Source organism: Coregonus clupeaformis, chromosome 24 (assembly GCF_020615455.1).
Source record: "Coregonus clupeaformis isolate EN_2021a chromosome 24, ASM2061545v1, whole genome shotgun sequence".
Classification (NCBI taxonomy): domain Eukaryota; kingdom Metazoa; phylum Chordata; class Actinopteri; order Salmoniformes; family Salmonidae; genus Coregonus; species Coregonus clupeaformis.
In genome coordinates this window covers 36,067,243-36,092,551 of record NC_059215.1, presented here as the reverse complement: position 1 = coordinate 36,092,551, position 25,309 = coordinate 36,067,243, and the positions used below count along the sequence as shown (strand labels likewise).

At 44.5% G+C, this 25,309-nt stretch overlaps 1 protein-coding gene across 3 annotated transcripts in view; it reads right to left on the bottom strand.

Moving 5' to 3' along the window:
* prdm16 (PR domain containing 16) overlaps positions 1-25,309 on the bottom strand; it is a 205,551-nt gene that overhangs the window by 84,676 nt on the left and 95,566 nt on the right. For all 3 annotated transcript variants that reach the window (XM_041846075.2, XM_041846077.2, XM_041846074.2), the window contains exon 3: positions 11,042-11,095. In XM_041846075.2, the coding sequence (XP_041702009.2) occupies positions 11,042-11,095 (54 nt within the window). The remainder of the gene's footprint in view (positions 1-11,041; positions 11,096-25,309) is intronic.

The following is a 25,309-nucleotide window of genomic DNA, read 5'->3' as shown; positions in this document are numbered from 1 at the left end:
ATTCTAGTCTTTAGTGTTCTATGTGTATATTTTATCATTTTACCATGTTCTATGTGTATATTCAGTCCCGTGTAGCTCAGTTGGTAGAGCACGGCACTTGCAACGCCAGGGTTGTGGGTTCGATTCCCACGGGGGGCCAGTATAAAAAAAAATATTAAAAAAATGTATGCACTCACTAACTGTAAGTCGCTCTGGATAAGAGCGTCTGCTAAATGACGTAAATGTATATTGCATCATTTGACCATGTTCTATGCGTAGATGTCTATTTTACTATTGTATTGAGGTTTGTTTTTGATTAGAGTTTGAATTGATTGCAATAAATATTTTCTTCAGCAGAGATGGATGGACAAATTAAAGTACATAAAGTACTATCCTGATAACACTGAGATATTTCTCATTTTGCATGACAGAACAGTTGACTAAGGAAGAACACACTTAAGTGCTTCGTTTATTTTGCTTTGGAGGAGAACCCTCTGATGGCGGTGGATTGAAACATGTCTTGCTAACACCCACTCACACACACAATATGCTACACACGTACGCACCCACACACACTGACACACACCAAACTTTCTCTCTCACACACACACGCCAAACTCTCTCACACACACACTCTTGCAAACACACGCATGCACACACACACACACCTCCCTATGTGTGACAGCAGGAGCTGTGGGAAACCCTGGAGGTATGTGTGAGAGTGACCTGGGGATTACTACTAGGCAATCCCAACCATGTGTGGCACAGATGGGAGTGCTGTCTATCTGTGTGTGCGTCTCTGTGTGTTTCTCTCTCTCTCTCTCTCTCTCTCTCTCTCTCTCTCTCTCTCTCTCTCTCTCTCTCTCTCTCTCTCTCTCTCTCTCTCTCTCTCTCTCTCTCTCTCTCTCTCTCATCTCTCTCTCCCTCTCTCTCTCCACCTCTCTCTCCACCTCTCTCTCTCCCCCTCTCTCTCCCTCACCTCCTTCCACTTATACAGGACAGTGAGAGGTACTTATTCAGTAATATGTGTGTGTGTGTGTGTGTGTGTGCACATGGACGTCAGATCTACACTACTTAAGATCACTTATCAGGTCAGGTAAAACCCAATAACCACGTATGTGGATGTCAGGTGACCAGGTGACAATGGGTAAGTGTCTCCTTTTGAATGCATGTTAGCCCTGACCAGGGGTCAGCTACCCCTTGTGACCCCGTCTAGACACTGAACTAGGATCAGCTTACGCTCTCCAAATCCTAATCTTAACCATTAAGGTGGAAAATGCTGAAGTGACCCTAGATCAGGGACTAGGGGCAACTTCACCCTACTGCTGTAAGCTTCATACTCATCATTGCCGTTCCAGTCTACCATCCCTCCTTTGAAACAATGCCTGTGGTGAGCCTGCCATGCACACACACTATACAACACACACACACACACACTCCCTTGAAACAATGTCTGTGGTGCGCCTGCCTTGCAGACAATATACACCACATGGCACACTTCCTGTACCATACCAGTCCTCTCCGGATAAGAGGTCCCCAATGACCCCTTACCCAATGCCAGACCCCCTCCACAATCTCTGCACACATACCCTAATCATCTCCGCTATCCCCCTTCCTTGCCATTCCAATTTTTTTCTGTCTGTCATTTTTGACTGTTTTGTCTGCCTAAAATATTCCAGGGGGCTGGTGATGGGGGATGGCTGTGTGGAGGGATGGAGGGCTTTTCTTTCACATGACCTTGGAACTCTCTCTCTCTCTCACTCTCTCTGTCCAGACAGAGTTTGTCTCTGGGAGCGGGACAGGGTCTGGCTGGCAACGCGCCTCTCCTGGGCATTTTGGCATTCCTCCAGATTACAGGAGGGCCTCCCCTCTCTCTCTCTCTTTCTGTCCCCCCTCTCTCCGTCTGTCCTCCTCTCTGTCTGTCCGTCCGTCTGTCTGTATTTCTCTCTCCCCCTCTCTCTTTCTGTCTGTCCCCCCTCTCTCCATCTGTCCTCCTCTCTGTCTGTCCGTCCATCTGTATTTCCTTCTCTCTCAACCTCTCTCTTTCTGAACCTGTGGGTTGGTCTGTGGCCGAGGACCATAAGAAAATAAACCTGCAAAGAGTCTGAAAAGTGGAGCTAGAAAAAACAAGAGGATGGGAAGGTACTGTATGGGGTAACCACCCAAAACAGGACACTTTGTTCAGAATCACCTCCCTTTTTACCAGTGGCTTTCCTCATTCTCAGTTCATCACATACCATCAACATCCCCTCCCCTGCCCCCTCCCCTCCTCAGAAATGAAAGGGGACCTGTTTTTAGTATTCTAGGCTCTGCTGTGCAGTGATGCATTTTCACTTTTGGGCATTGTTTTCACTAGGCATTAATTAAATCAAGGATTTATTTAAAAAATTAAAATCTCTCCTAACTTCTTCAGGGAGTCACCAGGCTCCCATAGCAACAGCCCAGAGCAGTGGGCCCACATGTTATTATGTGTGTCGGCTGAACCGCCACCCCTCTGCTTTCAGGGCCGCAGATTTAATGGACTCCTGCTCACAGAGTGGGTGAGAGGGTGACAGTTTGGACAAAAGAGAGAGAGAGAGCGAGAGTGAGAGAGAGAGAGAGAAAAAGAGGAAGGTAGGGAAGAAAGAGGGTAGAAAGAGGGAGGGAGGGAAGAGAGAGAAGGAGAGAGAGAGATTATAAGTGAGAGGGAGGAAAGGAGAAAGAGAGAAACACAGAGAGCAAGAGAGAGAGGCCTCATAACGAAGACACCCTCACATGACAGACCCAGCCACTGTCTATCTGTCTGTCTGTCTGTCTGCCTCCTTTTGAAGGAGGTGGGGAGAGGCCCATTGAGGGAAAGGTTATGAGAGAAAGAGAGGGAGGTCAGAGTTGCAGGCTGACGCAGCGAGCAAAGAAGTGAAAGTTCCACGGTGTCCCTTCAAGCCGCCTCGCTCTTCCCCTCCGCCCCCTCGCTCTTGTCATTCTCTGTCTCCCTCTTTCTTTCTTTCTTTCTTTTCTCTCCCACTCCCACTTGAATTCCAGTCCCAGCGCTTCTGCGAGCGGTGACGTCCACCGCTGATCAGCGATAACCGCACAGATATGTCAGATGGGCCCACACACTGTCCTGCATGGCCATCTCTTCAGTCAGGACACACACACTGCTTGATCACAGGACAGAGGACAGTGCTGGCCTCAGCTCAGAGACTGAAGGATCAGTGTGTGATGGTCAGTGGACTCTGAAGGCCCAGGAATAATGACACCATTCTGCACTGACGCTGGGACCGTTCCCACAGAGCAGTCAGAGAGAGAGAGGGAGAGAGAACAAGACAGAGCTATGGGTGGCACAGTAATGGGTGAAACTTACCCCCCCCCCACCCCCATTTTTCTTTCAAATTCCCCATACTATACTACTTCATACTTCTCTTCATGTTTGTATAACTGTCTGTCCATTTGTATCAGCTTAACATGCTACAGGGAATCCTGCCACTAACAAGCTAAGAAACTCCAAGTCACATTTGACGAACCAGACATGGCCCTGGTGTATATTTGGAATGAGGGAACTCTGGGCAGGCCGAAAAAACAAAACATATCAGCCAGAACCATTAAAATGTAACCGAGCTGCCGGAGAGGAAAGAAATGATATTATCATCAAGTCATCTCGTAGCGGGCCTGGAAACCGCAAATATTAGTTTTACACATCCCTCCGCTCACGCTGACAGAGAAGGCTAAATGATTTAAATGACTGGGTGTTTTTCTCTCTGTCTGTGGAGGTTGAAGGCATGAGCAAGGGGACTCTTTCCACCAACTGAAAAAGCATGCAATTCTTGCTGATTCTGTTCAGACCGAGAGTAGCCATTTATGCCACCATAGTCAAATCAAATCAAAGTTTATTGGTCGCGTACACAGTGTAGCAGATGTTATAGCGGGTGCAGCGAAACACTTATGTTACTAGCTCATAACAATGCAGTAAAATGTCAAACAAGTACACCAATAATCTACATAAAAATTATAATAAACAACAAGAAATCTTGAAATGTCAGAACGAATCCAAATAGCACTGTAACAGTAATCCAAATGCTATCTATACGTATATACACCGGATAAATTTACACCAGATATACTAAGAATGATATGTACAGCAGTAGATATATTAGTGAGCTATGTCAAGAATCCAGTGTAGAAATAAATATGTGGTGTGTATGAACAGTGTAAATAAAATGCAGTAGTAGAAATATTAGAATGAGCTATGTGGAGAATACAGTATATAAATACACAGTACAAAACCCCATGGCAAAATGGATAGAATTGCAGGAAATTAGCTTCCGGACCTGAGTCCGTAATATAAATAACATACTGTATATGCATATGAATGGTGTGTATAGACAGTATGGACAGTATGTGAATAGAAAAGGTGTGTACAGCAGTAGTTATATAGGATGAGCCATGACTAGAATACACTATATACATATAAAGTAGGTAAAACAGTATGTAAACATTATTAAAGTGACCAGTGTTCAGTGACTACAATACAGTATATACTATACATATAAAGTGGGTTAAACAATATGTAAACATTATTAAAGTGACCAGTGTTCAATGACTATGTACATAGGGCATTGTGTAGACTCCATGTACATTGCCACCAGTGGAAATGGAGGATAGACTAATTCCTTTGACAGCCTCACCGGACAGAGCAAGGGGGAAATATGTGTGTGTGTGTGTTTGCTTGCATGTGTGTGTATGTGAGGGTCGTGAAGGTCTATAGGAGGTCTCCACATTCTTGCGGGCCCCTCTGCTCACCCCCTCAGGGCCAGGGGCCTGGCTTCTCTGTGGCCTGCCTGCCTCCCTGCCTGGCCGTATAATTGCCCTCTCCCCGCTACAGATAGTTAACAGCCCCTCCTGTCTTCCCAGCCTGTTTATTCTGCTCTGATTTCCAGCTCCTCTGGGTCATCATTCATCAGCCGCCCGTCGCCCCTGGGGAGAAGACCGGGAGCCCCTCTCGTATCCACCCCCCTACCACCCCACACCCCCGTCACTCGTAACCAGGGGGCATTTCTGATGGCCCCACATTATGGGAAACGGGCTGCCCCTGTGGTGTGGCCGGGGTGGCAGTGATTATAATATCCTTCCAGATTATCATTTTAAACAAATTATCATAATTATCAATCAATCATCGTTTTTTTTTACAGGGCTGGTTTCCCCCGAGCGGAGAATCGCTTCTGTGACCTGTAATGCTTTTCTTTCGGTCCCTTAATAACCTTCATAAATTTAAGGCCATTTAGAAGAAAGAGCACATTTAAAGACAAAATTCCCTGGTTACAAAAAAATAATCAGGTCTGCCAAACGCACAAGCACACACACACACACACACACACACACAGGCACACACACTGCTGACCCCTATCCAACACTTCCCCCCCTCAACATTTTCCCAACTAGAGCCAAAAACGATTTACTCACAAACCAGCTAGTGACCGGGGGAATCTCATGGGGGTAACAGACTGGGAAAGAACAACTGAAGGTTCACACAGTTTATAACAACCACTAAACACACACACACTGATGAATTGTGTTTTTTCCCACTGAAATAAAACTGTAGCACGCTGTTATCGATAGAGACTGACAAATAAATTTGGGAAAAGAACGCCAAAACATTTCTCTGCCTGGGTCCCTGTCAAATGACGTCGAGAGGTCATTCATCTCTCCTCCATCAAAGCATCAAGAGTCCCGCTTTGGAGAACTATGTTTGCCCCTGTCTCCTTGGACAAACAGAGAGCGATGACTTACATAACAAATATATCACTGCTTTATTTTTCCATTCACACCTTATAAAGAAAGAATCCTTGATGAAAAAACGTAATCCTTGCACCGTTGAAAGGATGAAACGAGATAGTGCTAAGAAATAAGAAAGAGAAAGAAAGAAAGATATAGTGTTGTTTGGGGTGAGGATCGGAGGGGATAAAAAGCAATTACATAATATCGATTGCACTGTGAGGGTGTCCATGTCTTAATACTATCTGACTCCTGATCTAGCTTGTGTGTTTACACGTGTTTAAAAGACAGCAACGCTCTTCTGTTGGAGGGATTGACAATCCCCCCCCACACACACACACACACACACATCCCATAGACTGGGGTAGTCAGTGAATGGCAGGTGGGATAAACAGAAGCGGGGATAAAACAGACAGACAGACAGATAGATAGACAGATAGGACTGTTCAGAACCCAACCACAGCTGATCCTATCAACAACCTGCAATGATATGTATCACCATCTAATCTAATACCCCCAGAAAGAGAGATAGAAAGAGAGGGAGAGTGAGAGAGAGAGGGGTATGAAGAGAGAGAGAGTGAGAGAGAGTGAGAGAGAGAGAGAGAGAGAGAGAGAGAGGAGAGAGAGAAAGAGAGAGAGGTATGGAGAGAGAGAGCGGGAAATAAAGAAAGAGCAAGAAAGAGAGGGATAACAAACTCACACCTTCTTTAGAGTCTGGGGAGTGAATGGAAGCCCCTTGACTCTTATCCAGCTATCTCACGTTCTCGGCAGATTTCACTAAGACGGCTTTGGAGCTACAATAACATCTTCTCTCCTCCTTTATCCCTCCCTCTGTTTTCAGTCTAGTCTCTCTCTCTCTGTCTATCCGTTTTGGGGTCTAGTCCGTCTATCTCGGCCCAAAGCCTCTTGGGACGAGGTGTTGTTTTGGTTTCGGGAGAGAGGGATCTGTAGGGTCAAGCACTGTGATGGATACATAGATAATGGTATAATGTTATGGATGATCTCTCTCTCCTTCTCCCTCTCTCTCTCTCTTGGTTTCTTTCCAATAGCCAGAGGCCCTTTTCTGTGAGTAAACGGACAGGGAGTGGGAGGAAGAACAGATGAGGGGGGTAGGAGGGAGGGAGGGAGACCCCACAAGACCCCAGCTGGTTCCTCGTCGCCACTGAGATAGAGGGATGGAGGACGGAATGGAGGAGTGGAGGACCGCACTTGAGAGGGGTGCAGAGCCATTTCTATAGTCACAGTGTGTTTGTGTGTGTGTGTGTGTGTGTGTGTGTGTGTGTGTGTGTGTGTGTGTGTGTGTGTGTGTATGTGCGTACATAGTAGTGTCCTCTCATTATGATATGATAACAGACGGTTTACAATTTACTGTATGTGACGTCTTCATCATTTACCTAGACAAAGTGACAGCATGGGATCCGACACCACACACAATGACTTTTCAATAGTACCATTGTGATGCCCACAAAAAGCAATACGTACACCACCAGGCAGCTTTTGGTCTACACTGGAAGTGAGTTTCCCCCATACACAAACGCTGGGAATACGCTAGATACATTCAATCCATTCTGATAATACTACACCACTTTTAATACACTAGGGACGATCCTTGAGGGACTACTTCCAAAAATTAACACATCTGAAAACGAGTGACTCGGTCCGATTGGAGGTCACAGCGTAATATAGGCCCTACAATACACACATAACCCTCTCATATACTGAATACAATACACACATAACCCTCTCATATACTGAATACAATACACACATAACCCTCTCATATACTGAATACAATACACACATAACCCTCTCATATACTGAATACAATACACACATAACCCTCTCATATACTGAATACAATACACACATAACCCTCTCATATACTGAATACAATACACACATAACCCTCTCATATACTGAACACAATACACACATAACCCTCTCATATACTGAATACCATACACACATAACCCTCTCATATACTGAATACAATACACACATAACCCTCTCATATACTGAATACAATACACACAGAAACCTCTCATATACTGAATACAATACACACATAACCCTCTCATATACTGAACACAATACACACATAACCCTCTGATATACTGAATACAATACACACAGAACCCTCTCATATACTGAATACAATACACACATAACCCTCTCATATACTGAATACAATACACACATAACCCTCTCATATACTGAATACAATACACACATAACCCTCTCATATACTGAATACAATACACACGTAACCCTCTCATATACTGTACACAATACACGCATAACCCTCTCATATACTGAATACAATACACACGCAAACCCTCTCATATACTGAATACAATACACACATAACCCTCTCATATACTGAACACAATACACGCATAACCCTCTCATATACTGAATACAATACACGCAGAACCCTCTCATATACTGAACACAATACACACATAACCCTCTCATATACTGAATACAATACACACATAACCCTCTCATATACTGAATACAATACACACATAACCCTCTCATATACTGAATACAATACACACATAACCCTCTCATATACTGAATACAATACACACATAACCCTCTCATATACTGAACACAATACACACATAACCCTCTCATATACTGAATACAATACACGCATAACCCTCTCATATACTGAATACAATACACGCATAACCCTCTCATATACTGAATACAATACACACAGAACCCTCTCATATACTGAATACAATACACGCATAACCCTCTCATATACTGAATACAATACACACAGAACCCTCTCATATACTGAATACAATACACGCATAACCCTCTCATATACTGAATACAATACACACATGACCCTCTCATATACTGAATACAATACATGCATAACCCTCTCATATACTGAATACAATACACACGTAACCCGCTCATATACAGAATACAATACATGGATAACCCTCTCATATACTGAATAGAATAGATGCATAACCCTACAAGACACACATAACCCTCTCAATACAATACACACATAACTCTCTCATACAATGAGGCTGTATCCGAGCTGAGACTCAATTTGCATTTTCCAGTAATCAAGCACAGCAATAGCCCACTGTGTGGTGTAGAGGTGGAGGAAGGGGATGTGTGTGTGCGTGTGTGTGTGTTACACTGATGAATGAGTAATGTCATTGGGAAAAGGCTCATGCATAATGTCATTCATATTCATAACGGTGTACCATGCGGTCCACTATGGCATGACGATGGCCCACCACAGCACACTGTGAGCATAATGAGCCACCATCAATACCCACTCACTGTGTCCGTGTGTGTGTGGGGGGGGGTGTATCCATATGTGTCCGCATGCCTGTGTGTGTGTGTGTGTGTGTGTGTGTGTGTGTGTGTGTGTGTGTGTGTGTGTGTCGCACGTCTTAAACATCTGTGTGGGTTGAGGCAGTATAGGACCTGCCACTGGGGAGGTGGTCAAGTGAAGTTGAGACCAGAGCTAAACATTGAGTTGCGTATTTTGAAAGCCAACTGAAAGACCTTCATCATGACACAAATGGATTCATGTTTAAGGTTTAGATGAGGGGTCAAGTACATACAGCACAGAGAACTCAGGGTCGTAATCACTAGGGCACCAAACAGAAGAAAACGCATGGGGCGTTTGAGACTCAATAGTCCGGGGCGTTTGAGTGAAACCGAGTTCAAAGTTCACCAACCAGTGACACCCTACAAACCATTTACATTTTAGTCATTTAGCACATGCTCTTAGGTTTAAGGAGAAATTAGGGTTACGTGCCTTGCTCAAGGGCAAGTCAACAGATTTTTCACCTAGTCAGCTCGGGGATTCTAACAAGCGACCTTTCGGTTACTGGCCCAACACTCTAGAACCCAGGGAAGCTCCTTAACCCCTATTCATCCTTTGTACTGTTTGAGCTATAGAAAGAATTGGGCTGAGTCCCAAATGGCACCCTATTCCCTATACACTGCACTACTGTTGACCAGAGCCCTATAGGCCTTGGACAACAGTATTATTATTAGTAGTAGTAGTAGTAGTAGTATTGTTTCATTCACTTCTTTATTTGACCTGCACTTTTGGAGCTCGGAATTTAAGAACTTCACTGTACCCTGCAATGACATCTGTGACTAGTAAACTCATCTAATCTAAATCAAAAGTACTGCAGTAAATAGGGAATAGGATGCCATTTGGGACGCATTGCTGGAGTGTGTGGGCCGGACCATGGCTCTACACTGAGTGTACAAAACACTAGGAACACCTTTCTAATATTGAGTTGCACCCCCTTTCGCCCCCAGCACAGCTTCAATTCTTCGGGGCATGGACTCTACAAGGTGTTGAAAGCGTTCCACAGGGATGCTGCCTGATGTTGACTCCAATGCTTCCCACAGTTGTGTCAAATTGGCTGGATGTCCTTTGGGTGGTGGACCATTCTTGATACACACGGGAAACTGTTGAGCGTGATAAACCCAGCATCGTTGCAGTTCTTGACACACTCAAACCAGTGCGCCTGGCACCTACTACCATACCCCGTTCAAAGGCACTTAAATATTTTGTCTTCACTCTCTGAATGCCACACATACACAATCCATGTCTCAATTGTCTCAAGGCTAAAAAATCCTTCTTCAACCTGTCTCCTCCCCTTCATCTATACGGATTGAGGTGGATTTAACAAGTGGCATCAATAAGGGATCATAACTTTCACTTGGATTCACCTGGTCAGTCTGTCATGGAAAGAGCAGGCGTTCCTAATGTTTTGTACGCTCAGTGTAGGTTTCCATTGATTCTCAACAAGTGTCTCTCCCTCCCTTCTTCTTCTCTGTCCCCAGCCATTGTTCTTTCACGCACCATTAAGTTGATACTTGAACTTTCTCTCCCTTTCTGCCGTGACCCGGCGACACTGGCCGTAAAAGCCAACGGTCCGCCCCCTCAATAAATGTATCACCTCATAAAGACGTGGCTGCTGGTGCCACGTTCAATGGGACGTATCGACAACACAAAGACCAATTAAAGGAGAATCTCTCTCACACACACACACACACACACACACTTACCACCCGATCATTCACAGTCACAGCAAGACAATCCACTGGTCATGCTATGGGAAACTGGACAGTCATTCACATTTGATTTTGATTGTGAATATACAGTATATCTATAATATGTGATTTGACATGGATTCCACGTCTGAAATGATGGAGGTATTTGGTATTACAGTTGTAGTGTGTGTGCGTGCTGTGACAGTGGTCAACCAAACAGAAAACGTTGAACAACAACAATACATCTGCTTACCTTTTTGATGCAGCTCTCCGGAGAGGACGCCGCCTCGTGGTCATTCAGCATCTGCTGTGAAGAAAACAAACAAACATCTTTACAACTCAGCTCTGACAGAAATAACAGACTCCTAATTCCAATGACACAATGACGTATAGCGCTCTGAACAACCTCGGACCAAACCATAACCTCTTCCATTAATCATGACCGTGGCGACCTGATGGGCAGGGGGACTCCATACCGTTACCACGGTAAGACCAGGGGATTCAAAGTTACAGAGTTCCCCCCCCCCTCCCTTCGGCATAACAGGACATTTCACTGAGACAGTCAGCTTTGGGGGAGAGAGGAAAGGAGATGTGGAATTAGGCCTCCAGCAATATTTACTCAGAAAGGCTGTGGGGAGAATGCTGCCAGTGTCTGGGGGTTGAAACGCATCATGTTGAGGAAGCAAGGAATGATGAAGAGGTAGGAGGGATGGTTACAGTGATAATGGCAACCACCCTCCTCCCTCGCTCTCTCTCTCTCTCTCTTGCTCTCTCTCACAGGGGCCCATTCATGGCTGGGAATTAGGGAGGGGAAACCGTCCATAGTCTGAGTTTAGCTGGGATTATCAGGCCCATATTAAAGACACACATGGGCGTGCACACACACATGCGCACACGCACACATACACACACACACACACACACACACATACCGGCATCTCTCAAGCCCCCCCGCCTCCCAATGCCCCAGATCTATGCTCCCCATGTCTCTCCAACAGAGGGTGTGTTGTGTGGGGTTCACTGGTAATTCCGTACCCATATATTGAACTTGACATATTAACGTTTGGATTTCTCCTTGAATGTCCTCGATGATTTGAAGGGGAAGGGGGAGGGATATGCGTCTGTATTCTGAGCAGTTATCTCATTTGGAATCTGATGTGGGGAAACTGTGGGGGGATTATTTGACGCGTACAGTGGAGTCTTTTATGAATCATGTTGAATAGACCTGCTCAAAGACAGATTATGGTCTGTGTGGACGGTAAAGCCGGATCGGGGTTCTATAAGCGCTGGCAACATTTCTGCCCAACAAACGCGTGATTCTTCCCGGCCCTAGACCCATTTACTTTTACACATGTGCATGTGCAATCGTTAAGTACATCACTGACTTTAAATCTCCAAGTCTCTTAAGGTTTAATGGTCACATGTATCATGTGTCTGCATGATTGACCTCTTGACCATCCAAGGCGCCATTGAAAGAGACTTGAAAGGGATCTCATTTGGTTAAATAAAGACCAAATAGAAATGTTAAAGTGATCTAGTACTGCCAATAGGCCTCAGTGTCTCCCATTTCCTGCCAAGGGAGACTGACATCCAGTCCATGTGCACTACATCTGAAATGTCACTCTATCCCTATATAGAGCATTACTTTTGACCAGGGCCCATAGATTGTAATTTCAGTGAATAGGATGCCATTTCAGTGAATTGGATGCCATTTCAGTGAATAGGATGCCATTTCAGTGAATAGGATGCCATTTCAGAAATCTGTATTTAAGACTCATCCATGTGTGCTGCAGACATACAGACAGACAGTAGACCAAAGCTGCAGTTCCCTACATTAAGCTGTCAGTGGATCTCCCAGCGCACTGAATGGAAGCAATTACACCACAGATACTTACACGAGTACACTTATGCTACTTACATCTATAATCTAATCCTCAGCCTTGTCAAAGCCATCCCCCATCATAAAAACAAAATCACGTCAGCCGGCGGCGCAATTCAATGACACTATTTTAAACTAGCGACTCCGAGGTCTTTGTATTTGGTCCACCACAGCCCATGTGTAACTCATAACACACACAACAGCATCCAAACACACCCTTGGTGTGTGTTTATAAATGGCTGTAGCGCTAGGAAACTGCTCAGAGGCACAGCTTTGGGCAATGCCAGAGCTGCGCGTTTCTGTGTGTGGTGGTGCTGATAAGAAGAACCCTCCTTCACATTCCTGGCCATCCTGTTCACATTGTGCTCTGACAATAGCCCTTAGAGTGATGGACACATATAATGGAAGAGAGGAAGAGAGAGAGGGAGAGAAAGAGAGGATAGATAAAGAGGGAGAGGTGAAAGAGAGGGAGAGAGAGAGGAGAGAGAGGGTAGACAGAGAGGCGAGAGAGGCGAGAGGGGCCTTCCCCCTATGGTAATATGTGGAGGCCAGCTGTAACAGTTTACAAAGTAACAGCTTCATTGACTCTGCAAAACGCTACCAGGCACTCCAACAGGGTTAGGCCCGAGCTCCCTCCCTCTCTCCACCACCCTCTCCACACGCCAAACATAAATATATGTATGTATCAAATTGTGCGAGAGTAACCTGAAACTGTAGGAGACATGCAAACAGACACAAGCGGTTAAACTGACGGTTGAATGTCTTTCAGCTTTTGGGTTAGACCCGCTTCTTCCCTTCCCTCCTCCTCTTCTTTCTCTGCTGGTGCACTCCAAATCTCGACGTGAGTCTCTGAGAAAATATGTTGTTCTCGTTTTGCATTGAGCTTTGAAAACAAGCTGCTTAAAATGAATAAATATAAAAACATCTCAGTTGAAGTTGGTGTGTGCCTTGCTATGAAGAGCAGTGGTCAATGGGGTCTCCTGCGCTGTAACGCATGGGGTAATAGGTGTGATGCGCCAGGCCCAAGGCTGCCTCTCTCTCCCTTTCTCTCTTTCAGCTCCTGCAGACGGACACACAGGCACACGCACAGACACACTCTCCACAGCCGTACAGAGACCCAGCCAAGCAAATAAATAGCCTATTAATTAGAAGAGGGGAAAAAGTGATTGGCCTCCCTGACTAACACCAGCGTATGATTTATTGCCCATGTCACCATCGTTTCAAAGTCACTTTTTTCTCCACGTCAGAGGGAACACTCAAAACAGAGGTGAGCTTATTTCTGGATCCCTCGACAGAGCGGTTTCAAATTGTACCCTTGTTGTCCTATCTGCGCTAGGCTAACGCTAACTTGTCAATATGTCTTATGGACATGACAAGTAGAGAAACTAAGGCAAACTATAGCAATTAGTGCTGGTGTCATGGAGACAGTGGAAGGATGTGTCTGGGCACAAAACCCTCTTTATGGCCTGAAATTACCTAAAACGTAAACACACGGGCCGAGATGAAAGTGCAGCCACCTGCGGAATCATTCCAACGCGGTGACTGTGTAAACCTCATTAGGTGTGTGTGTGTATTTGTGTGTGTTTTCGCACACGACGAGAAATGAGAAATCCTCCCCCCCGTTATTAAGGTTATAGCTACAAACATCATTGCCAGCCAGGCACACATGGAGCAAATCGGGCCCAGTTCATTCCAGAACCACTAGCACCTCTTTTTCTCTCTAACCCTCAGAGGCTGTCCAGCACAGGCTCTACTCAAAGCACATGTGGTCGTTTGCATTCACAACTTGAACCCCTGCACCACTTCGCAAGACACAATCACTATCGAAACTGGGGGTCCACTTATTGCGAGTCCAGGAATTAGCGATAGCGCTTTAACTACTCAGGGAGCAGCGACAAATGCTAGAGCATCCCAGATGTACACCAGTAGTACAGAAAAAAATAAAAAAATAAGACCACTTTTAGAGTTTTCGCTGTAGGAAAATGTTGGCACTCGATGCCAAAAACAATTCTCCTCAAGTCTGGATAATATGAGGCAATAGCAACACGGCCAATGGATGGTTATAGATGTCAGAAGCCGCAAGTTTCCAAAAAGAAACACCAGCAAACAGACCTCAAGGCCTTTTGAACCAATAGACTGACAACCCATTGGCTACAGGAGCCACACCAAGAAAGCCACAAATTGGAAGTTTTGCTATGCAGTTATTGAGAACTTTCTCCAGCACTGGCACTCTGACAAGAGTTAATTGTGGCAATGCCGGGACATTATTGATTTCGTGACCTATAGATTAGCACGGATGCGGTCTTTCGCGGCGCGATCGTGCACTGCATAATAAATGGCTGAGCGTGCCTGTGTGTGAGTATGAGAAAGAAAGAGAGAGAGAGCTCTTTCTGGTTTTCACTGCTCTGCCGTCTAAACTGGGCCCTAACTATCATGTCAAACATGATTGCAGCAAATTAATCACTGTGATTCTCTCCAGCACCAGCCGCTCTCAACCCTTCACAGGCGACACACTTCAAGAAAAATATCACTAGTCTGCAGTCTTTTCCTATGAGGTCTACACTTCTGATATCGCTTTGATAGCCCCGGACCAAAACAGGCTCTCTCTCTCTCTCTCTCTCTCTCTCTCTCTCTCTCTCTCTCTCTCTCTCTCTCTCTCTCTCTCTCTCTCTCTCTCTCTCTCTCTCTCTCTCTCTCTCTCTCTCTCTCTCTCTCTCTCTCTCTCTCTCTCTCTCTCTCTCTCTCTCTCTCTCTCTCTCTCTCTCTCTCTCTCTCTCTCTCTCTCTCTCTCTCTCTCTCTCTCTCTCTCTAATCAGTTGAATCTTGTTTGAGTAAGGATACTGACTGACTGGATAGGGGTTTTTTGGACTCAGTTTGTGTTCCAGGGTCATTTGTCCTCAGCAGGGTGTAAAGGGGCTATTTCGGGACTTCCCAACAGATACGGCGAGGGAGCCGACAAAAAAATTAGTCGCTGCGCTATCACTACTTAAAACATATTTTAACAATGAGCATGCTCAAGAAAGAACATGAAGAAGGAAGGAGGGATGTAGAGAAGGAGGAAGGAAGGGGGGAAATCCTCCCTGCTAAATACCAGGAAGCTAGGCAGCATTCTGATAGAATATATTTATGAAGACTTTAATAAGCTGAGGACTTGAAGCCGTCTGCCAAGGCAAACATCAAGGCAGCCCTGATAGCAGAATGCGCCGAGGGCTATTGATAGGGGGGGGCAATTAAACATAATGGCTCCCAGCTTAGCATTGTTTGGTTCCATATTATAGCCTTATCAACGTCTTCAACTTTGGCTGTCAGTCGAATGTGAGAAAGGCATACAGACCATGGCAGCGGATGGCAGAGGAATGCACTAGTCCTATTGTCTGGGCCCAACACAAAGGTGAGAGAGATCAGAAATTGGTTTGACGGGGCTAAAGCTAACAACGTTATTACTCAACGTATTGGGATGGGGCGGGCGTTGGTTGGCGGAACTGAAACCTTCCAAGAGATAGAGTGGAAACACAAAGGGCAGAACACGTGCTGCCATTGTGCGGCCCCGTCCCGGCCACTTCTCAAACAACAGGTGTGTTTACAGTACGAGCAATGACCCCGAGTCATTTAAGAGTCCTTTAAGAGTTCCCGTGATTTATGCTCAGGCAAATGTCACGATAAAATGTGATGGGTGCTTTTCAATAAAACCCGGGATGAGCTGCATCATCGTTTCAATGCTCCCTATGACTCATATCGACGTATTATCCATACAAGCGACATTGGACCTATGTTTTATTCTGCTAATATTCCACAGCTTAATATACACTAAGTATACACTGACAGGCTGAATTCTTGCTGCATTCTTCAACTTGTTGTTGAAGTGGATTGTTCTCTTCAGGACAATAATAGCTCTGAAGGGTTCACAGTCCGCGCTTGCTCAGCAAATACACCTTGACAGAGGTACATTATTTTACAATGCCGGGAGAGAGAGAAATCGACATTGTGCCTCGGAGTTGTTAAAAACGTGAGAGAGAGGGAGAGCAAGAGAGAGCACAGTAACAAATGTATTAAAAGGGTCATATTTTCATACAGGCCTAGCGCCTCATCCATCACCTTAGCATTGGGCCTCTATCCTTTTAAGCCGCGACGCAGAACTTCATATTGACAGAGCCATAGAGATAAATTAACCGGCTGGCCCACTTTATTGATAAGTCATTTGGGAGGATGATCAGTAATAATCATAAGTGAATAAGGGAGGGGCGATAGATCTCCGGCCAACAGTTGTTTTGACAGCCGCATGGTAGCCGACCAATAAATAACGCTACCTTGGCGGCTAAGAGGATTGCATACACAGTATCCTGGTCGGGGTTGCTTTCACACTATGATATATCGCATCTTCTGTCTTTGCTTTTGATAAGGTTGCGGCGTATCGATATGTCGTCGGGCCGGGTGGGGGGAGAAATATCTCCACCTCTTCTCTAATGATCACATATGGCCTCATGGAACACGCAGGGGGGGCATGGGGGGACGTTGGAGAGAGATTTAGAGCTTGACCTGTAGGCCGCATAAATTAGTTTGAGAGTCAATCCATATGATACGTAGACGCTTTTCATTTCTGCTGGCAAACATCAAGTTTGAAAGATGGGATATCTCGGCAGCGTATGAGGTTGAGGTAGCAACATGTTTTTCATTAGCAACATGCTTCAATCTGATCAATCTGATATTGGCTTTCTGGATTCCAGTATTCCAGTATTCTCCCATCTCAATTTCTTTCCTCAGAGTTGTATGGGTGTGTAGGAATACACATTGGGTCAAATGTCTCTCTCAAACCATTGAAGCCCGTAATTCAAACCAGGGACCCCTTTGTATGCAAAGAAGAACATAGAAACCTACTTAAGAGACCGAATCTGTCATCGGAAGAGGTTTTTGGAAGCGGGCCACGGGTATATTGTCATGTGATGATGGAAGACGCCTGGCAAAATGACGTATCGTTTATTAGGCCCGGATAAATATTTACTGCTTTTGCATATTTTGGTGTAAATATGCAAAGAGCTTTCCTCACATCACCTCACGCTGGTCTGACAAGTCCATCTTGCTCACCAGAGGGCTCGTGAGAGAGAGAGAGAGAGAGAGAGAGAGAGAGAGAGAGACGGTGCGCAAAGAGAAGAAGGGTATTTAAAGTACACTAACTTCTGAGATATTTCGACACTTAGGGGAAAGGGTGGGGTGGTTTTGAAGGCTAGTCAGTCGCTCCCCTCCCCTTAGATACGGGCTTGTGGCTTTTCCACATATTGACGGGAGGAAAGGGAGGACGAGGAGGGAGAAGATTGAGGGACTTGGGGCCCCTAACATGAAAGTGAAAGGTGTCCCTTGAGTTGGGGCTAAGTGCACGTACTGTATATGTGGGTCGGGGGAGCACAAGCAAGCGCTTTCTTTGGGCTTTGGGGTTTAAGCCGGGGTCAGTTCCAGATGATGCCTTCAAGTCGAGAGAGACGAGGAATGACTCCATGATGAGATTTCTTCCCCAGATAAATAAATACCTCGACCAGTGTATTTCCTGCCTGGCTGCGCACAGTCAAGTCTGATGGGGGCAAGGGGGGAGGTGAGGGGCAGGGTGCGGGGAGGAGTGGAAGGGTTGCTTAAAACACTGTTGCATGCCCCAGAAAGACAGAAAAATATAGCCATTTAATTGGGGGGAAAAAGGTTGACGACAACTTAATTCCCGTCAATAGCATCTTTAAGATTTGGTAAATAAATAAAAATCGCCATAAAAAAAGGGAAAGTCCTGCTCCTTCCTTGACTTTTCCAAAATGTTTGTATTTGACATTGCTCAGTTGTCAGAATATTGATTTAATTTTTTCACACCTATTCCTACCTTAATGGGCCAAGACAATGCGCTGTAGGACGTTAGTACTCAGCCAGGTGTCTCTCTCTCCTCACTGAATGAACGACATAGGCTAAATGGATGAAAGGGCGATAGAAACTGATCATTGTGAATGTTACTTCACAATTTAATTTAAATTAGGCCTAACTGAATGATGAAGAGGTTGATTTAATTTAGAACAATAGTGTAATGATGAAGAATTGTGGCCATTGTGACTGTGAACTAATGAAAATGCTATTATGTTATTTGAAATAATAGTTTTTTAATTCTCTAATGTTACCAACTGATTATCCTTCCGATATCATATATTAAATGTATTTATTAGACTGTTAGAATGTTGACCCGTCATTGGCTGGAAGGGGGGTCCATCCAGGCCAGGCATATGCTAATGAAGGGCCGCCCGACAATGTTCTCTAGCGGATACTTATAGGCTGAAAGGCTCGGAGGTTCTAGTGTTAACGCTGACGCACTTGGGAACAAGTCTACTTGGTCAGAGCACTTTTTATGAATGTCTAAATTCCTGGTTGGTTGTAGCGCCAGGACATCACTTCTATGGCTAGTCGCTGTACCTTCTTTAACCATAAACTCAGTATAGACAGTTCCCCAGTCTCTTTTCTTGGTCTCTCAATAGCCCTTTTGTCCTGACCCCTGACAAATGTTTACAGTGTGTGTGTGTGTGTGTGTTCTCCCCGTAAAGGATCTACAAAGTTGTCTCATCAATTGGAGAGAAGTAATGGTGTCGCGTGTTCAGAGAGCCAGAGCAAACAGCTTGTAATGTCAGAACATCTTTTGTTTGTAGGAGCACAGGCCTCTCTCCTTCTTTCCCTCTCTCCTTTCCTCCCTCCCCCTTTCTCTCTCCTGGGGCCACATTTTGACAGTGTAATTTATTGACACCAGGGTTGTGTTCACTAGGCACAAAACGGAAGAAAATGAACTGTTTTGCTACAGTGTGCCCTAATGAGTACGGCCCATTCAAAAGCACAGAGACTGCCATAGATCCCGCCCCATAGGATATGGGAGAAATAGACATGTACCTGACGGACAAAGCATATTTTTACATGTTCCATGTTGAGGTGGAGGAGATAGGACCAGAGTGGTGCCATCCTAATGGCGATTCAAAATAGACGTATATTGTCTTTAGACACTGAACAGACTGAGGATCACCTAAAATAGAAATAATGGTGTGTGGGGTTAATAGGTCCAGTATGATGAATCCTCAGGGGGATTGGAGAATGCTGTGTGTGTGTGTGTGTGTGTGTGTGTGTGTGTGTGTGTGTGTGTGTCGTCCTCCCCTCTAGCCAGCTCATCTCCATCATGATGACAGAGAGAGTCCTGCAGCTGTCAGCTCCATGACAGAGGGAGAGGAATGGCCGGCCTTGTTACAACTCTCCAGACATGAGCCAGGCCATCGACAACAGGAAGGCAAGCAGCCTGTGTGTGTGTATTGTAGTGGTAACCCAAGACTCAGGACACGCAGGGTTACATTTCAAAGAGACACCAGAGTGCTACAGATGTTGGATCTTAAAAGGGAAGTTTCCCCAAAATCCCAAATTTCCTAAGTGATTCCATACATTGAAACTAGTTAGGTGGAGTTGGCGTTCTCTCTCTCTCTGCAGTCTAGAACTGGAAAGCTGTAAAAACGGGTCAGTGACAGGTCTTTGTGCACTGCTAGCTCTGCTCCGTTGTCAGTCAAAGAGCGATTGAGTAATTCGCAAATTGTGGATAAATTCTTTGTTTTATTGAAAGCGTACAGCCAAATTAGCTATTTTTATCAAAAGTACTATAGGTTTTGAGTCAAGAAATGTGAATTTTCCACCTAAAACGATTGGGATTATTTATATAATTATGTTATAGGGCTGACTGCAGCAACAGCGGAGATGGGTAACAATTGCGCATGTGCACTCTCGTGGGGCAACTCTGTGACGTATAATGCCCTTATTTGGAGCTTGACGTCACAGATGTGTGTGTGGGGGGGGAGAAGGAGCCGGTGCAAAAGTTGAAAAACTTATCACAGGTAGCCTAAAGTTAGTTCTGAAAAGTGGAAATCTGAAGAGATGGCAGCAAGAGTAAGCTGGTGTTCTGTCCCTGGCTGCACTTGATATAAGACATCTAGGGAAGACATCACAAAATGACACTGTCTTCCGTTGACAGATGCAGAGAGATGCAGAAGATGGCTAGTAGCGATAAAAAAAACTGGAAACACGATGTAAACACTACAGCCAATCTTGCAAATCTATGTGTGTGTAGTAAGCACTTCATCGACGATGACTTCGAAAGAGATATACAGTGAGGGAAAAAAGGATTTGATCCCCTGCTGATTTTGTACGTTTGCCCACTGACAAAGACATGATCAGTCTATAATTTTAATGGTAGGTTTATTTGAACAGTGAGAGACAGAATAACAACAACAAAAAATCCAGAAAAACACATGTCAAAAATGTTAAAAATCGATTTGCATTTTAATGAGGGAAATAAGTATTTGACCCCTCTGCAAAACATGACTTAGTACTTGGTGGCAAAACCCTTGTTGGCAATCACAGAGGTCAGACGTTTCTTGAAGTTGGCCACCAGGTTTGCACACATCTCAGGAGGGATTTTGTTCCACTCCTCTTTGCAGATCTTCTCCAAGTCATTAAGGTTTCGAGGCTGACGTTTGGCAACTCGAACCTTCAGCTCCCTCCACAGATTTTCTATGGGATTAAGGTCTGGAGACTGACTAGGCCACTCCAGGACCTTAATGTGCTTCTTCTTGAGCCACTCCTTTGTTGCCCATTTTCAGTGCCCTGGCTGAGGGAAGGAGGTTCTCACCCAAGATTTGACGGTACATGGCCCCGTCCATCGTCCCTTTCATGCGGTGAAGTTGTCCTGTCCCCTTAGCAGAAAAACACCCCCAAAGCATAATGTTTCCACCTCCATGTTTGACGGTGGGGATGGTGTTCTTGGGGTCATAGGCAGCATTCCTGCTCCTCCAAACACGGCGAGTTGAGTTGATGCCAAAGAGCTCCATTTTGGTCTCATCTGACCACAACACTTTCACCCAGTTCTCCTCTGAATCATTCAGATGTTCATTGGCAAACTTCAGACGGGCCTGTATATGTGCTTTCTTGAGCAGGGGGACCTTGCGGGCGCTGCAGGATTTCAGTCCTTCACGGCGTAGTGTGTTACCAATTGTTTTCTTGGTGACTATGGTACCAGCTGCCTTGAGATCATTGACAAGATCCTCCCGTGTAGTTCTGGGCTGATTCCTCACCGTTCTCTGATTCCTCACCATTCTCATGATCATTGCAATTCCACAAGGTGAGATCTTGCATGGAGCCCCTGGCCGAGGGAGATTGACAGTTATTTTGTGTTTCTTCCATTTGCGAATAATCGCACCAACTGTTGTCACCTTCTCACCAAGCTGCTTGGCGATGGTCTTGTAGCCCATTCCAGCCTTGTGTAGGTCTACATCCTTGGAGAGCTCTTTGGTCTTGTTGTTATTCTGTCTCTCACTGTTCAAATAAACCTACCATTAAAATTATAGACTGATAATTACTTTGTCAGTGGGCAAACCTACAAAATCAGCAGGGGATCAAATACTTTTTTCCCTCACTGTACAATCGGAAATGATGGGAACAAAACACAGAAGACAACTCAAAGACACAGTTGTTCCTTCTGTATTCTCATGGACTGGATCTAGTGCCATGCCAAAATACAGAGGCGCTTTGGAGAAGAGAAAGCGTCAACGCTAGTGTGCAGAGGTATGTAGCTAGTCTAATCACTGCAGTTCGAGTTGATCTTATTGTGTTGTAGCCTAGGCGCTCTACCGGTTAGCATATGTTGGTTGAGGAGATAATAGACAGTAATTGTGTCGTCTTACATTGCAGAATAGACAGAATAAAAATGCAAGGTGTTGTAGCATTTTAATTACTTACTCCTCGAAGACACCGGCAGTGTCATTGCATTTTGGTACACCAGAAGTACATTATTTTCCAATGGAACGCTGCGTTTGCCTTGCAGCATTGCGTTGCAGAGGCAGTTGCAGTGCGTTCTGTGTGGTGCATACGTTGGATTTATCGAACGTATGCATCAAACTGTATGCGTAGACAGCTTGACAGAATTGGTAGCAAGTGAATGTTGAACTTTTGTTACACATATCCAGATGATACTGCGTACTATTTTGCGCAATTTAATTTAATTTAAATTTAATTTTTTATTTAATATGCCATTTAGCAGACGCTTTTATCCAAAGCGACTTACAGTCATGTGTGCATACATTTTTACATATGGGTGGTCCCGGGGATCGAACCCACTACCCTTGCATTACAAGCGCCATGCTCTACCAATTGAGCTACAGAGGACCACAATGACGCTGTCGGTGTGATCAAGGCGTTAGGATCGGGTCTACTCGCTTTTTTTCCCAGAATCATAATCTCCCATGTCTGATGTGTTGGCTAGCTTTGGTTTATTTGCATGACACCATTTCATGCTTTTAACAACTGTATAGTATAGCCTTGCGTGAAATACATGGCTCCAGGAACCACCTGGGGTAGGCCTATTTGGTTGCATGTAGTCTGGTCTATGAGTATCCTAACAATATAATTAAAATGTAAAAAATGTATTACAGATGATAAACGTTGGCAGCCCTCCAGCAGTATTTCATTGTCAGACATGTTTGTATGTTGTTGTTTACTTCGTATAACTAATCTGTAACGCTAGGCTACGGTCTTCACTTCTCCCCCCAAAAAAAAAACTAATTAATAATATGCCATTTAGCAGAAGCTTTTATCCAAAGCGACTTACAGTCATGCGTGCATACATTTTTGTGTATGGGTGGTCCCAGGGATCGAACCCACTACCCTGGCGTTACAAGTGCCATGCTCTACCAGCTGAGCTACAGAGCACCACTTGACCACTACAGAGGACCACTTTCACCAATTGCATCTGTGATTGTGAATAAGGGCCTTACGTGCAGTTTATACATAAAGGGATTCCACAAATCGCGGAATTACTCAATCGCTCTTTGACTGACAACGGAGCAGAGCTAGCAGTGCACAAAGACATGTCACTGACCCGTTTTTACAGCTTTCCAGTTCTAGACTGCAGAGAGAGAGAGAAGACCAACTCCACCTAACTAGTTTCAATGTATGGAATCACTTAGGAAATTTTGGATATTAAGGAAACTTTCCTTTTAAGATCCAACATCTGTAGCACTCTGGTGTAAAGCCTTTAATTTGATCGCCTTGTTGCAGGATAACTTTCCTGAAATGCAGGAAATGTAACACTTGTAGTGTATTTGAGGTTTTAAAAGGCTTCTGAAGCTTGTAATTTCAACCTTACGAAAAATGTATCAACCCCTACAAAAATGTCCATTACTAATAATTCACATTTCCTGTTAATGCAGGATTATTATCCTGCTGTAGCAAACTGGTTTAAATTAACATCCTACATCTGCAGATGTGTATTTCTGGTATATTGAGTTATATTGTACACATTTCTAATTTCTACCAGAAAACACACTTACTGTAGGCGAGATGTAGATCATTTTCAGTCAGCTATTTGCACCATTAGAAAGTCTGTCCACTTTTGAAAGCACTATTAATTACTCGCAATCAAACTCAAATTATTGCATTTCCCATCATTTCAAGTTCAATTCAAACACAATTACCTCTGATGATAATTGAAGCAGTACAAGCACACAGTGATAAAAATACCAACCGAAATAACAGCATAATAGCTATAATAGCCAGACATTCAAATTTGTATCATTTCTAGGCCGATTTGGAGATAACGCCATAAAAAGCGCTTGTGTATGGCAAATGGACTGTAGCTCCACAACCGTTTACCCTGGCGATTTGATGAGCGTCCAATCTGATTATTTACGTCTCGGAACAGTAAAAAAAAGTAAAGGAGTTAAGTCAGCTGCTACACAACAATTAGTTTTACTCCACTACGGTGGCTGATGAGGCCACACTGTGCCAAGATCATAGCTGCAGTAGCCAATGAGAACTCTGCATGCAGGCGATTCAATATCTAGTATTTCGTGATGGCAAGACATTGGTCATCTGTAAATGTGGCTAGCTGATAATCTGTCAGGATGTTATTGCTCTCAATATCCTATAAATAAAGGCAATAAATTAACAAGTATACTGTTCAGTCAATATACTCTTCTGAAGTCAATTGGTAGGTGTTCCAAAATGTACTCAGACAAATAGTATGTCACCTATGCTGACATAAAATTCCTTTGTCTGCAATAGATTGAATTGAGGGCGTCTGTTTATTAAGTTTATCAACTCAAACCTTTCAATGCGGCACAGAACCTTGTTCAGGATTGAAACAGCCATTACTAAACGTTTACGAAGACTTAAAGAAGACAAACGAAAGCCCATTGTGTGCTCATTGATTCTCTCCAGATGACGTATGTAGTTAAGTGATCTGTGGGACATCCGGCGTCTACGTGATAACAACCGCTCGGGTCTCTGTCATTCCCCCGTCTATGTTTCTTCTATTCCCCTCTCTCTCTCTCTCTCTCTCTCTCTCTCTCTCTCTCTCTCTCTCTCTCTCTCTCTCTCTCTCTCTCTCTCTCTCTCTCTCTCTCTCTCTCTCTCTCTCTCTCTCTCTCTCTCTTGAGGCATACTATTTATCTGTGCTCTCAAGAGATAGCGACGTTTATCACCACAAGGACTTGTCTCCAAGTCCACGGGATCAACCCATCACCTCCACAATAAACGTCAGGGTGCGATGATTGATGCGGCTAATGTAATTGATTAGGGGGCCGCGTCCCGGGACATTGCATC